Source organism: Salvelinus namaycush, chromosome 10 (genome assembly GCF_016432855.1).
Source record: "Salvelinus namaycush isolate Seneca chromosome 10, SaNama_1.0, whole genome shotgun sequence".
In the NCBI taxonomy this organism is placed as follows: Eukaryota; Metazoa; Chordata; class Actinopteri; order Salmoniformes; family Salmonidae; genus Salvelinus; species Salvelinus namaycush.
The window spans coordinates 5,143,187-5,158,225 of record NC_052316.1 but is presented as its reverse complement, the minus strand read 5'-3'; the positions used below and the strand labels follow the sequence as shown (position 1 = coordinate 5,158,225).

General features: G+C 41.7%; 1 protein-coding gene across 1 annotated transcript in view; it reads right to left on the bottom strand.

Annotated features, from left to right (window-relative positions):
- Nucleotides 1–12,648: 12,648 nt before the first annotated feature.
- LOC120054603 (calmodulin-regulated spectrin-associated protein 2-like) overlaps nt 12,649–15,039 on the bottom strand; it is an 86,223-nt gene continuing 83,832 nt past the window's right edge. Inside the window, exon 17 of the mRNA XM_039002074.1 lies at nt 12,649–14,909. Coding sequence (XP_038858002.1) covers nt 14,604–14,909 — 306 coding nt within the window. The 3' untranslated portion in view covers nt 12,649–14,603. The remainder of the gene's footprint in view (nt 14,910–15,039) is intronic.

Sequence of the window (15,039 nt, the reverse complement as noted above, 5' to 3'; positions counted from 1 at the left end):
TACTCTCGGGCGTATTGCTGATGTTCATCTCACACAAAGCATATAGGGTTTTCACATTTTAGAGTACCTTTCTCGCTCTTCTTACTTTGCCTCGTATTGCCATCCTGATTCTGTTTTGCTACATGGATTAAACTTTGGCCTCTTGGGCTGAGGTCCAATGTTCCAAAATGGCATCCTTTCCTCGTATTTCCGTCATGATTGCTGTCTTGAATGGGCATGATGGGTTTTCACACTGTGGAAACCTATCATCCTTTCACCCTTAATGGTTATGACAAGGGAAAGGAGATAAGGAACGGTGTCCATTGAAGAGTTTTGGTACAGATCGGGACTTGAATGGCAGTCTATGGTAGGAGTGGTGCAAACAGATGCAGGTTTTAATTGGCTGATCTATCCATCACCATCTAGCACCTCCCCCTCTTTGTGGATTTCAAAGGGTGAGCAGCGCAAGTAATCCGCTAAACAAAGAAGTGAGTTTGGGAAATCGGAAAAGTATGCATCTAAGAAACTCAGAACCAATCGATTTCTCAGCATTTTTAAGTCCCATCTGATACAGCTGTGGCAGGTTTGCTCCCTCTCATGCCTTGATTTTAACCACACCCCTTTCTAATCCCACTTTGTTGCACAATGTTACCAGGCTATGCGTCAGCAATTTGAGCCTGAGGACGAGGTTAGCTATCCCCTGACTGTCAGACAATGACAGTGTGTATGGGGCATAATATGCACATTCACAAGGCTATTGGTAATAAGCAACATTGTGGCCTGATTTTTCAGACATCGAGGGAACTTAGTCTCTGACTAAGAATTTCAATGGAGAATTTCCATTAAACAGGTTTTCTGTTTCTGGGAAACTAGCACATAGATCACAGGACTATATTCAGTGCCTTCAGAAAGCATTCAGTCCCCTTGACTTTTTCCAAATTTGGTTACGTTACAGCCTTATTCTAAAATATATTTTTTTCCCCCTCAATCTACACACAATACCCCATAATGACAAAGCAAAAACAGGCTTAGATATTTTGTCTAATTTATAAAAAAAACTGATATTACATTTACAAATGTATTTATTTATAAAGCCCTTTAATATCAGTCGATGTCACAGAGTGCTATACAGAAACCCATCCTAAAACCCCAAACAGCAAGCAATGCAGGTGTAGAAGCACGGTGACTAGGAAAAACTCCCTAGAAAGGCAGGAACCTAGGAAAAACCTAGAGAGGAACCAGGCTCTGAGGGGTGGCCAGTACTCTTCTGGCGGGGTTGGGTGGCGATTATAAGAGTACATGGCCAAGATGTTCAAATGTTCATAGATGACCAGCAGGATCAAATAAAAATAATAATCACAGTGGTTGTAGAGGGTGCAACAGGTCAGCACCTCAGGAGTAAAAGTCAGTTGGCTTTTCATAGCCGATCATTCAGAGTTAGTGACAGCAGGTGCGGTAGAGAGAGGGAGTCGAAAACAGCAGTTCCAGGACAAGGTAGCACATCCGGTGAACAGGTCAGTACTTTGTTGAAGCACCTTTTGGCAGCGATTACAGCATCGCTTCTCTGGTATGACACTACAAGCTTGACACGCCTGTATTTGGGGAGTTTCTCCCATTCTTCTCTGCAGATCCTCTCAAGCTCTGTCAGGTCTCTCCAGAGATGTTCGATCGGGTCCAAGTCCGGGCTCTGGCTGGGCCACTCAAGGACATTCAGAGACTTGTTCCTAAGCCACTCCTGCGTTGTCTTGGCTGTGTGCTTAGGGTCGTTGGAAGGTGAACCTTCGACCCCAGTCTGAGGACCTGAGTGCTCTGGAGCAGGTTTTCATCAAGGATCTCTGTACTTTGCTTCGTTCATCTTTCCCTCCATCCTGACTAGTCTCCCAGTCCCTGACACTAATGCTGCCACCACCATGCTTGCGCGTAGGGATGGTTACAAGTATCCTCTAGACGTGACGATTGGCTTCATCAGACCAGAGAATCTTGTTTTCTCATGGTCTGAGTCCTTTTAGGTGCCTTTTGGCAAACTCTAAGTGGGCTGTCATGTGCCTCTTACTGAAGAGTGGCTTCCATAAAGGCCTGATTGGTGGAGTGCTGCAGAGATGGTTGTCGTCCTGTAAGGTTTACCCATCTCCACAGAGGAACTATAGAGCTCTGTCAGTGACCATTGGGTTCTTGGTCACTTCCCTGACCAAGGCCCTTCTCCCACAATTGCTCAGTTTGACAGGGCGGACAGCTCTAGGAAGAGTCTTGGTGGTTCCAAACCTCTTCCATTTAAGAATGATGGAGGCCACTGTTCTTGGGGATCTTTAGTGCTGCAGACATTTTTTGGTACCCTTCCCCAGATCTGTGCCTCGACACAATGCTGTCTCAATTCCTTTGACCTCATGGCTTGGTTTTTGCTCTGACATGCACTGTCAACTATGGGACTTTATATAGCCGGGTGTGTGCCTTTTTTAAATCATGTCCAATCAATTGAATTTACCACAGGTGGACTCCAATCAAGTTGTAGAAACATCTCAAGGATGATCAATGGAAACAGGATTCACCTGAGCTCAATTTCAAGTCTCATGGCAAAGGGTCTGAATACTTATGTAGATAAGGTATTTCTGTTTTTATTTTTAATGTTTTGTTTGTCATCATGGGGTGTTGTGTATAGATTGATGAGTTAAAAATAAATAATAATCAATGTTATAAAGAAGCTGTAACGTAACAACATTTGGAAAAAGTCAAGGGGTCTGAATACTTTCTGAATGCACTGTGTATATATATATATATATATATATATATATATATATATATTAGTACCAGTCAATTTGACACACCTACTCATTCAAGGGGTTTTTCTTTATTTTTACTCTTTTCTACATTGTAGAATAATAGTGAAGACATCAAAACTATGAAATAACACATGGAATCATGAATCACGTAGTAACCAAAAAAGTGTTTTAGATTCTTCAAAGTAGCCACCTTTTGCCTTGATGACAGCTTTGCACACTCTTGGCATTCTCTCAACCAGCTTCACCTGGAATGCTTTTTCAACAGTCTTAATTAAAGGAGTTCCCATATATGCTGAGCACTTGTTGGCTGCTTTTCCTTCACTCTGCGGTCCAACTCATCCCAAACCATCTCAATTGGGTTGAGGTCAGGTGATTGTGGAGGCCAGGTCATCTGATGCAGCACTCCATCACTATCCTTCTTGGTCAAATAGCCCTTACACAGCCTGGAGGTGTGTTGGGTCATTGTCCTGTTGAAAAACAACTGATGGGATGGCGTATTGCTGCAGAATGCTGTGGTAGCCATGCTGGTTAAGTGTGCCTTGAATTCTAAATACATCACAGACAGTGTCACCAGCAAAGCACCATCACACCTCCTCCTCCATGCTTCACGGTGGGAACCACACAAGCGAAGATAATCAGTTCACCTACCCTGCGTCTCACAAAGACACAGCGGTTGGAACCAAAAATCTCAAATTTGCACTCATCAGAATAAAGTACATATTTCCACCAGTCTAATGTCCATTGCTTGTGTTTCTTGGCTCAAACAAGTCTCTACTTGGTTGGTGTTCTTTAGTAGTGGTTTCTTTGCAGCAATTCAACCATGAAGGCCTGATTCATGCAGTCTCTGAACAGTTGATGTTGAGATGTGTCTGTTACTTGAACTCTGAAGTATTTGTTTGGGCTGCAATTTCTGAGACTGGTAACTCTAATGAACTTATCCTCTGCAGCAGAGGGAACTCTGGGTCTTCCTTTCCTGTGGCAGTCCTCAAGAGTGCCAGTTTCATCATAGCGTTTGATGGTTTTTGCGACTGTGCCTGAAGAATATTTCAAAGTTCTTGAAATGTTCTGGATTGACTGACCTTCGTGTCTTAAAGTAATGATGGACTGTCATTTTTTCTTTGCTTATTTGAGCTATTCTTGCCATAATATGGACTTGATCTTCTACCAAATAGGGCTATCTTCTGTATACCACCCCTACCTTGTCACAACACAACTGATTGGCTCAAACACTTTAAGGAAAGAAATTTCACAAATGAACTTTTAACAAGGTACACCTGTTAATTGAAATGCATTCCAGGTGACTACCTCATGAAGCTGGTTGAGAGAATGCCAAGAGTTTGCAAAGCTGTCATCAAGGCAAAAGGTGGCTACTTTGAAGAATCTCAAATATAAAATATATTTTGATTAGTTGAACACTTTTTTTGGTTACTACATGATTCCATATGTGTTTTTTCATAGGTTTGATGTCTTCACTATTATTCTACAATGTAGAAAATAGTAAAAATAAAGAAAAACCCCTTGAATGAGTAGGTGTGTCAAATTTTGACTGGTACTGTATATTTGATGAAACATTGAATTTGGTCTTACTGCTATTAGCCCATAGAAGCACCTTGAATAATATATGCATACATGGAAAAACATAAAGGAAAAACGCTTTAAAACAAACTTTATCTGAGTTTTAAAAAAATATCAGGATTTTGTAAATATATCTTTGGCACTAAACCACTTATGTTGGAAGCCCCAGCTTCAGATACAATCATTAGGCAAGGGCATTTTAAGTGTATGAAAGGATGAAACAGCGTCTGTGCCACCAGTAAGTACAGATAGTAGTAGAATTCCCGCCGCACAGTCCCCACAGCCGGTCAATTTTCTCAAGGCTTCTGGAAAGAAATGCTGTCCGCATGCTCAATCGGTGTCGCTCATTCACTTTCAGCCGGTTCTCCATATTAAGCAACGAGTCGGAGGCCGAGCCTTCTCAGGTCTCTCCTCCACCCGTTATGGGGTCCGAGCCACCGACGCCTCTATAAGCTCTGACAACTTGAAAACCCTAGTCATTGCGGACTCCATTACCCGCAATATTAGACTTAAAAATAAACATCCAGGGATCATACACTGTTTACCAGGGGGCAGGGCTACCGACGTAAAGGCTAAGCTGAAGAGGGTGCTGGATAAGGCTAAAACTGGTGAGCGTAGAGAGTATAGGGATATTGTTACCCACGTCGGCACCAACGATGTTCGGATGAAACAGTCAGATGTCACCAAGAGTAACATAGCTTCAGCATCTAAATCAGCTAAAAAGATGTGGCGGCATCGAGTAATTGTCTCTGGCCCCCTCCCAGTTAGGGGGAGTGATGAGCTCTATAGCAGAGTCTCACAACTCAATCGCTGGTTGAAACTGTTTTCTGTCCCTCCCAAAAGATAGAATTTGTCGATTATTGGCCCACTTTCTGGGACACACACAAACAGGACCGAGCCTGGTCTGCTGAGTGAGTGACGGACTCAATCCTAGCTAGAGGGGTGCTCTCATCTTATCTATCAACATAAACAGTGCTCTAACTCCACAATGAGATAGGGTGCAGGCCAGGTAGCAGGCTGTTAGCCAGCTTAGTGGAGTGTGCCACTAGCACAGTCAGTGTAGTCAGCTCAGCTTTCCCCATTGAGACCGTGTCTGTACCTCGATCTAGGTTGGGCAAAACTAAACATGGCTGTGTTCGCTTTAGCAATCTCACTGGAATAAAGATCTCATCCATTCCTGCCATATCTCAAAATAGGGCTACTTAATGTTAGATCCCTCACTTCCAAAGCAGTAGTAGTCAATGAATGGAGGGAGAGAGTAGAGAGATCATGAGCAGATGGGCTCCTGCATTTTTTTCAGCATGATTTGACAAAAATATAGATTTAGAGATAAATTAACTTGGATTTTCCCACAAGGTCATATACAGGATACTACCCTCCACAACATAACCATCACTCCAAATAAAAACTCCAAACCTGCAACCTGATTTTGGACAGAATTACCTGGAAGGATTCCTACTATCAAAGGTTCTTATTTCCAAGGAATTTACAGCTAATGCTCTGGCAAACCAACGACCAGCAAACGAAGCACAACAGAAACCCGAAAACACCATCCAACCTGGAACTGAGTGAGTAATGTTTAGTCTGAAGCTACTTTTAAAGCCAAGAAGAAAAATATATTACAATTATATATTTTTCTTTATAAGGACTGAATGCTAAGTTAAGTCGACCAAGCTTGCTAGGACAGAACAGATCCGGTTGCAACTTCAATTAGCACTGAGGTGTCAAAGCCCTTGAGCCCAACAATGGCAGGATGTGTTTTCTGTAATGACCTTAGTGATAACTGTTTTACAGCCTGTGTTCTTAGTGGCTGCTCAGTGAAACGACCTGTCCTGATTTGTCAAAACTTTCAGCAAGCCTTCCTTCATGACCTGGCCTCTGTAAATTGGTATAGAATCAGCATGATCCCCCTCTGTTGAAGACGCTTGGAGCTTATTTTTTATATTTTCAGTGGTATTTTTAACAAATGCGCCCCCCTAAATAAAATGAGAATTAAAAACCGGTTCGGACCCTGGTTCAACTGTGATCTGGCAGAGTTACTCCACCTCAATAATTCAATTTGGCTAACGCATACTCAGGCTGACTGGCTCTCGTTCAGGCAAATGAGAAATAAGTGCACTCAGGCTATCCGGAAGGCCAAAGTTAGCTACTTTAAGGAACAGTTCTCTCTCTCTTTGGTCTAACCCCAAGAAGTTCTGGAAAACGGTTAAAGACCTGGAGAATAAACCCTCCTCCTCACAGCTGCCCATGTCCCTTAATGTTGATGATGTGGTTGTTACTGACAAGTAGCACATGGCTGAGCTCTTTAATCACCAGGATTCCTATTTGCCTCTAACATTTCCTCATCTCCCACCCCTTCTAATGCGACTATCCCCAATGCTCCTCTCACTTTTTCCCCTGCACCGCTACAAAGTTTTTGAAATGATAAACTTGGATTAGCTAACACAACGTGCCATTGGAACACAGGAGTGATGGTTGCTGATAATGGGCCTCTGTACGCCTATCTAGATATTCCATAAAAAATCTGCCGTTTCCAGCTGCAATGGTCATTTAAAACAGTAACAATGTCTACACTGTATTTCTGATCAATTTGATGTCGTTTTAATGGACAAAAAATGTACTTAGAAAATTTCGAAGTGACCCCAAACTTTTGAAAGGTAGTGTACATGTTCGTGAGAGTCTCACCTGTCCATTGATGGGTCATATTAGTGCCTTGACTGTTTGGACGCTACAGATGTTTACGTGAGAATTCCGATTTTCGGGATGTCTCATGGTCTGACAAACACAGCTGTAGCTCATCCACCTTCCATCACAGATGCAGAAAGCTTCCAGTGGCGGATGTGGTGGATTGAGACACAGCCCTTGCAAAAAAACAGATATCTCTAGCTTAAACAGACGGATTGTGATGGGATTTCTTAAATATGCTAATTCGATGTGTGTGGGGGCGCGGACATCGACTCTACATGATTTTTTAATGACTACCTCAGCTCTGTACCCCACACATGCAAGTATCTGTAAGGTCCCTCAGTCGAGCAGTGAATTTTAAACGCAGATACAACCACAAAGATCAGGGAGGTTTTTCAATTTCCCTTCCAAAGAAGGATACCTATTGGTAGATGGGTCAAAATCAAAAAAGCTGACATTGAAATCCATTTTAGCATGGTGAACTTATTTTTTACACTTTGGATGGTGTGGCAATACACCCAGTCACTACAAAGATACAGGAGTCCTTCCTAACTCAGTTGCCGGAGAGGAAGGAAACCGCTCAGGGATTTCACCATGAGGCCAATGGTGACTTTATAACAGTTACAGAGTTTAATGGCTGTGATAGGATAAAACGGAGGATGGATCAACAACATTGTAGTTACTCCACAATACTAACCTAATTGACAGAGTGAAAAGAAGGAAGCCTGTACCGAATACAAATATGATTCTCTACACTATACTTGAATATTTTGTCACATAAACTGAAATTAGGTGAACTTTTAGAATTTTAGCAACCAGGAAATGGCAGACTTTAAAGATGCACTATTCAGAAATCGCTCCGCCATTTCCTGGTTGCTAAAATTCAAATAGTTTGCTTAATTTCAATTTATGTGGCAAAACAAGCAAGTATAGCGTAGAGAATCATTGTACCACCTAAACCGCTGTGAAATATATTTTCCATAACCCAAAATATTGTATTTTCAGCTATTTGAAGCTGGTGTACAAAACCAAAAGTAAAAGACACAACAACTAAACTTGAGAATGGGAAGCATAGTAATAGTACACATAGAACAGATCTAGACTTGCATTCAATGAGAATGACATATCTACACCGCACATTTCTATGTAAATTTTGTGGGGTCACCCAAAAAGTTGCTGACAGTGAAACTCAGAAGGCCATCTGTACTTTTTTAGGCAAAAACTCCCAAAACATCAGTAGTACTGACAAGCTTTCACTCCTCTGCCCCTCTTTCTTACTGAACATAATTTTGGCCTCAACCACTATACCCCCCTCACATTTTATTGTATGTAATCTATAGACATAGATAGTGGAACACCAGAAATGACCCACCTCAAATGACCCCCCTCAATTTAGCAGAAGCTCCTGGGACATGATCTTCTTCCCATTGAGAGTTTTCCTTTTGAAGAATCTTCCCTTACTGAATGGCTAGCACAGAATATTAAGTCTACCATTACCATTGAATCGGGCAAGTTTGACATCACCAATCTCTTTCTTTATGACATTGGTGAGCCGAATAGGTTGTAGATGATACCCTGTGGTTGCATCAAACACTTTTACAACTTATCACTCTGACACATCATTACTTTTGTAATTCACTACCTTCGCCCTCTTCACGCTCTCTACACTGGAAGTAGCAGGACCAATATTTGTACTTTTACTTGCGCGTCAACGAGCGTCTGCGTTGCCAAGGGCTAAAATAGAAGTCAGTTCTCTTTGTGACGCAGATCATGCTGCAAGTTCTGCCTCTCCCATCTTCTCATTGGTTTATAGAAGCAGATACCCACGTGCCATCTCCTCATTGGTTATACCCACGTTGGTGATTGAAAGACGAACTGTGTTGTCGATCATCGTGGTAATACCATGAAAGTTTAGATGCCAATCAACATATAAGTTCAAAGAAGAAAAAGCCTGGAAGGAGGAGAGATGACTAGAAACGATTCGGGTTGACTGTTTATGTGTGGATTAATTGGCGGAGTAGAGGACCTTGTTTATTTCAGTAAAAATAACAACTCAATGTTTATATCCCAGGACAAATTAGCTAGCAACAGCAAGCTAGCTAAATAGGACAAATTAGCTAGCAAGTGCAAACTAGCTAGCCAAATTGCCATAAATGTTTAATGCTTTTCGACCTGTCCCCAAATTAATGTAATTGGTTCAGAGTTTGTTTTGATATTTTAACCTACGTGTCGTGATCACGTTTGGTGTGGGGGAACAAAATACATTTTGCATGATGGCAGACGATCGCCGCATGCGCGCAGCCGGTTTGGGTTCTGTGTTAATGTAAATTTAGTAGGAAGTGGGTTTTATACTCTGTGGATGAAGGGGCGGTTCCATGACGCCGACTTAATGTCTATGCTCATGTGGGCATGACCACTGATTTGGTTAACTTTATATGAAAACCCATATTTTCTCATTTAGAAGGTTAACATCACATTACATCTATTCACAAATAGTTTCATGTTTAATCACATACGTTTCACAATATTTAGATGTAAACCTGACAGCTGGGAAATGTACACTTTAGGAGATACAGTTATGTGTGTTTCCCGTCCTTCATTAGATCACCAAATGAAACACACTCGACATGACTGTCCCTTAGTGTCCACGGACCATTCCCACATTCTCAAAAATAGATTTTATTATAAAAATTATTCAAACGTTTGATTTCCAAGGGTCTCTCTGTGTTCCACAGTTTACGTTCCAATCTCGAATACTACAGAGCACAGGGGCAGCGAATTTTATGACCGAGCATAAAACAGTCGACTTCTCGCTCTCCCCCTCTGTGAGAGAGAGCACACTGTACAGTTGTTGCCAAAAGTTTTGAGAATGACAAATATTAATTTTCACAAAGTTTGCCGCTTCAGTGTCTTTAGATATTTTTGTCAGATGTTACTATTGAATACTGAAGTATAATTACAAGCATTTCATAAGTCTCAAAGGCTTTTATTGACAATTACATGAAGTTGATGCAAAGAGTCGATATTTGCAGTGTTGACTCTTATTTTTCAAGACCTCTGCAATTCGCTCTGGCATGCTGTCAATTAACTTCTGGGCCACATCCTGACTGATGGCAGCCCATTCTTGCATAATCAATGCTTGGAGTTTGTCAGAATTTGTGGGTTTTTGTTTGTCCACCTGCCTCTTGAGGATTGACCACAAGTTCTCAATGGGATTAAGGTCTGGGGAGTTTCCTGGCCATGGACCCAAAATATTGATGTTTTGTTCTCTGAGCCACTTAGTTATCACTTTGCCTTATGGCAAGGTGCTCCATCATGCTGGAAAAGGCATTGTTCGTCACCAAACTGTTCCTGGATGGTTGGGAGAAGTTGCTCTCGGAGGATGTGTTGGTACCATTCTTTATTCATGGCTGTGTTCTTAGGCAAAATAGTGAGTGAGCCCACTCCCTTGGCTGAGAAGCAACTTCACACATGAATGGTCTCAGGATGCTTTACTGTTGGCATGACACAGGACTGATGGTAGCGCTCACCTTGTCTTCTCCGGACAAGCTTTTTTCCGGATGCCCCAAACAATCGGAAAGGGGATTCATCAGAGAAAATGACTTTACCCCAGTCCTCAACAGTCCAATCCCTGTACCTTTTGCAGAATATCAGTCTGTCCCTGATGTTTTTCCTGGAGAGAAGTGGCTTCTTTGCTTCCCTTCTTGACACCAGGCCATCCTCCAAAAGTCTTCACCTCACTGTGCGTGCAGATGCACTCACACCTGCATGGTGCCATTCCTGAGCAAGCTCTGTACTGGTGGTGCCCCGATCCCGCAGCTGAATCAACTTTAGGAGACGGTCTTGGCGCTTGCTGGACATTCTTGGGCGCCCTGAAGCCTTCTTCATAACAATTGAACCGCTCTCCTTGACGTTCTTGATGATCCGATAAATGGTTGATTTAGGTGCAATCTTACTGGCAGCAATATCCTTGCCTGTGAAGCCCTTTTTGTGCAAAGCAATGATGACGGCACGTGTTTCCTTGCAAGTAACCATGGATGACAGAGGAAGAACAATGATTCCAAGCACCACCCTCCTTTTGAAGCTTCCAGTCTGTTATTCAAACTCAATCAGCATGACAGAGTGATCTCCAGCCTTGTCCTCGTCAACACTCACACCTGTGTTAACGAGAGAATCACTGACATGATGTCAGCTGGTCCTTTTGTGGCAGGGCTGAAATGCAGTGGACATGTTTTTGGGGGATTCAGTTCATTTGTATGGCAAAGAGGGACTTTGCAATTAATTGCAATTCATCTGATCACTCTTCATAACATTCTGGAGTATAAGCAAATTGCCATCATAGAAACTGAGGCAGCAGACTTTGTGAAAATTTATATTTGTGTCATGTTCAAAACGTTTGGCCACGACTGTAGAGTGGATCCCCTGTAACCTGATCCTTCAGATCATCACAGGAGAGTTATGACACCTCCAATTACCACAATGATAATGTAACTGTTCACATCCCTGACATTGCTTTCCCAGACATTGTGTGTGCACTGTGCATGTTTCAGCCATTGGAGTCTTTGGAGTAGTAGACAATACCGGGCCACTGTGGAAGTCCATTGATTGCCAAAATTTACCAATTGCATAGGAAAGACGTAATCATAAAGGCTCAACCTGAAAAATATATAATTTTCGGATAATAAATTAATAGCCTATGGCCATGATTCCGACCCGAGTTAAGCGCGAGTAAATGGAACATAGTTAAATTTTTATGCACTTTTCTCTCTATGCGTATTCTGACCTTGAACTTAAGCATGAACATAGCATGCTATTCACCCGCTATTTGTTTGGGATGGAAATCAAAAAAATTAAGGTGTGGCAGAGGTGTGTCTAGAGATATGACCTATTCAGACCTTGACTTAATTCACTCGTAATTCCACCACCTTTACGAGTGAGGAAACCATGAATGATAAAGATGGCGCCGAAGAACATGGCTGACGTTTTACATTCTCCCAACCAATTATGCTATTTTGTTCGTATTTTTGCATTTTGTGTAACTTCTTTTTTTACTTATTGTGTACATAATGTTGCTGCTACCGTCTCTTATGACCAAATATAACTTCTGGACATCAGAAGAGGCATTACTCATGAGAATGAGAATCCTTATGAGAATCCATAGGCAAGCAAGTAAACTCCCACAGCAATCCGTTCTTCTTGCTAACGTGCAATCATTGGAAAATAAAATTGATGACCTATGATTAAGATTATCCTACCAACGGGACATTAAAAACTGTAACATCTTATGTTTCACCGAGACATGGCTGAACGACAATACGGACAATATAGAGCTAGCGGGATTTCCATGCACCGGCAGAACAGAGACGCTACCTCTGGTAAGACGAGGGGTGAGGGTGTGTGTCTATTTGTCAGTAACAGCTGGTGCGTGATGTCTAACATTAAAGAAGTCTTGCTCGCCTGTGGTAGGTATTGCTCGCCTGTGGTAGAGTACCTTATGATAAGCTGTAGACCACGCTATCTAGAGAGTTCTCATCTATATTATTCGTAGCCGTCTATTTACCACCACAGAACGAAGCTGGCACTAAGACCGCTCTCAACCAACTTGATATGACAATTGAGACACACAACACACTTGAGGCCATGCTTCATTTTATTCAATGCAAAAGAGAAACAAAACAAACCTACAATGTTCAGCAATATGTTGAATGACACCACACGGTCTGATAAACAAAATGGAAGCAATGCTTCATCAGGAGGATGGACAGACTAATTTACGGCAACACTGTACAATGTCCACTCATTTATGAATAAATAGCCATTAATCTTGGCCTTAAACGGCCTAATAAGACAACTGTAACAGTAGTCCCATAGCAATATCATTTTCTACAAAATTCCAGAGACGCATAACTTCTCTTTTGGTAATTCTATAAATATACCCCAATGAAAACCAAACACCAATGTTTGAACCGTATAGGGTGTGTGGAGTCTTGTATGTTTGTGATCCCTTAATCCCCAACCTACACAAGTTGTTGCTCGACAAGGCTACTTTAATAGACAAAAGGAAAGTGTTGACGCTGGTGGGAGACAGTAAGAAGCCTCTAGCCGTATTGGAGTGACAAACTTTGCCACATTCTGCCTTCAGTCAGCTATTAGAGGGGGGGGGGGGGAATCTTTGCCTTGCATAACATCAGTCTGGTCTCCATGTGTGCAGTAGAAGTGGGGTCTCTAAAAATGTACTCATACCAAAGTACTTTCTTACCAAATGAGTGTGGCATCTACCACATCATGTGATACATAATTGTCTTGAAATACTTAAATGCAAATTAAATAAATCAGTATTTTTCTATACCTGATAAGTATGCAAAATAATACACAAGCTGTGTGTTAATCTCACTGTCAAGCAGTATCCTATAAACAAACTTATGACAAGGAATTTGACATTGAGAATTTTAAAAATGATAACATTCTGAAAACATTTTTGACTGAACTAAAACAGAATCAACAACAATTACTGTTTATGGTATAATAAATATAATGGTACCTAACTAGGGCTGTAGTCCATTTTCATAGTCCAAAATCTAAATCACAATCCTTAATAACATTAAATTGTTCTATATCATGAGTTTATATCCATAGTTAAGAAACTTAGCATTTTCAAATGGCCCAAATCATTACAGACAGACGTAACAGACATTTCACCAAATCTGGTCCATTTTGTGACAATTGAAAGGAGGTTACGTAAACGTATGTTTATTTTTAGTTCACAAACCTGCTGTGAACACACAGCATTAAGAAAGTACAGTGAGGTTTAAGATGAGTTCTTTAAAACACATTTTCCAAAAGGAGGGATAAGCTGGGGAAAAACACTTGGCCTAGTCGTGCAATGTATTGGGTGGCTAACACTAGCTGTAAGCTTGTTGGTTTTTTGCTCTTGTTTTTTGGCCCTCAATGTTGTGTATAGCTTATGCAGACTTATCAGCTTGCATTTGAACCTAAAACATGGAAAAAGCGTTGTCACCTCAGCATACAGCATACAAAAGTCTCTGAGCTGATTGCACTAGGTTTACAATCAGCTCATTGCACTGACATACAAAAACAAAAACGAGCGTAAGGCCACACATTTGAACAGATAAGCAAAATTCTGTCTATACAGATGAGTAACATTCAGTGCTTCAGTGTGCCAAATAAAACATATGGCATTCGTATATTTTCTTTTTTGTCGCTCTTTTGGCATATACAAAACCACATACACACACACTTGCTGTACTAAAATGACTAAAATCAGACAATCTCTTGTACTAAACACATCAGTGATATCCATGTACAACTCTTAACTAAATAGTGTTTTACATTCCAGTTGTGCATATCTTTAACTGAGTCCCCATGTCCAGTTTGGAATTTTAAAGGAAAATGAACAGGAATGAAAAGAAATAACAAAACAACAAAAACAGAAGTATGCATATTCATCTAACTGGCATTGCAGGTGCTGAATCCTCATGGATATGTACAGTGAAGTGCAAATTGAATGTGGACTGTTCCATTTGAAGGGAAATGGTGGGGGTGGCTGGGAGTGTACAGCAAGTTCCATTAGGGCTTGGCAGGTACCACTTTCTTCGGGGTGGCTGGTTTCTTGGTTTGCCACAGGTGGCCGTGGATCGTGATGGCGTCCACGCTCGCAGACATGGTCTTGGCGGGGATCTGGCTGAACTGCTTCCTGTCTGAATTGTACTTGTAGAGGCCCTCGATCATCTTGCGGGTGACGCGATTGGGCCCGATGCCGGTCAGCTTTGTGGCCTCATCCGTCTCGGGGCAGTACGTGTACAGAGAACGGAATTGACAACCCCCATCCCGGAACAACACCAGGAAGTTGTTGGCCTCTGATTTCTCCATTTCCTGCAGAAAGGGAGCAAAGAAATGATTATTGTCCTCATACAGCATAGTAGAAGACAACAGACATGTTGTCTGTTCTGCCTGCGGCTATGGAACCCTGACCTGTTCACCGGACGTGCTACCTGTCCCAGAC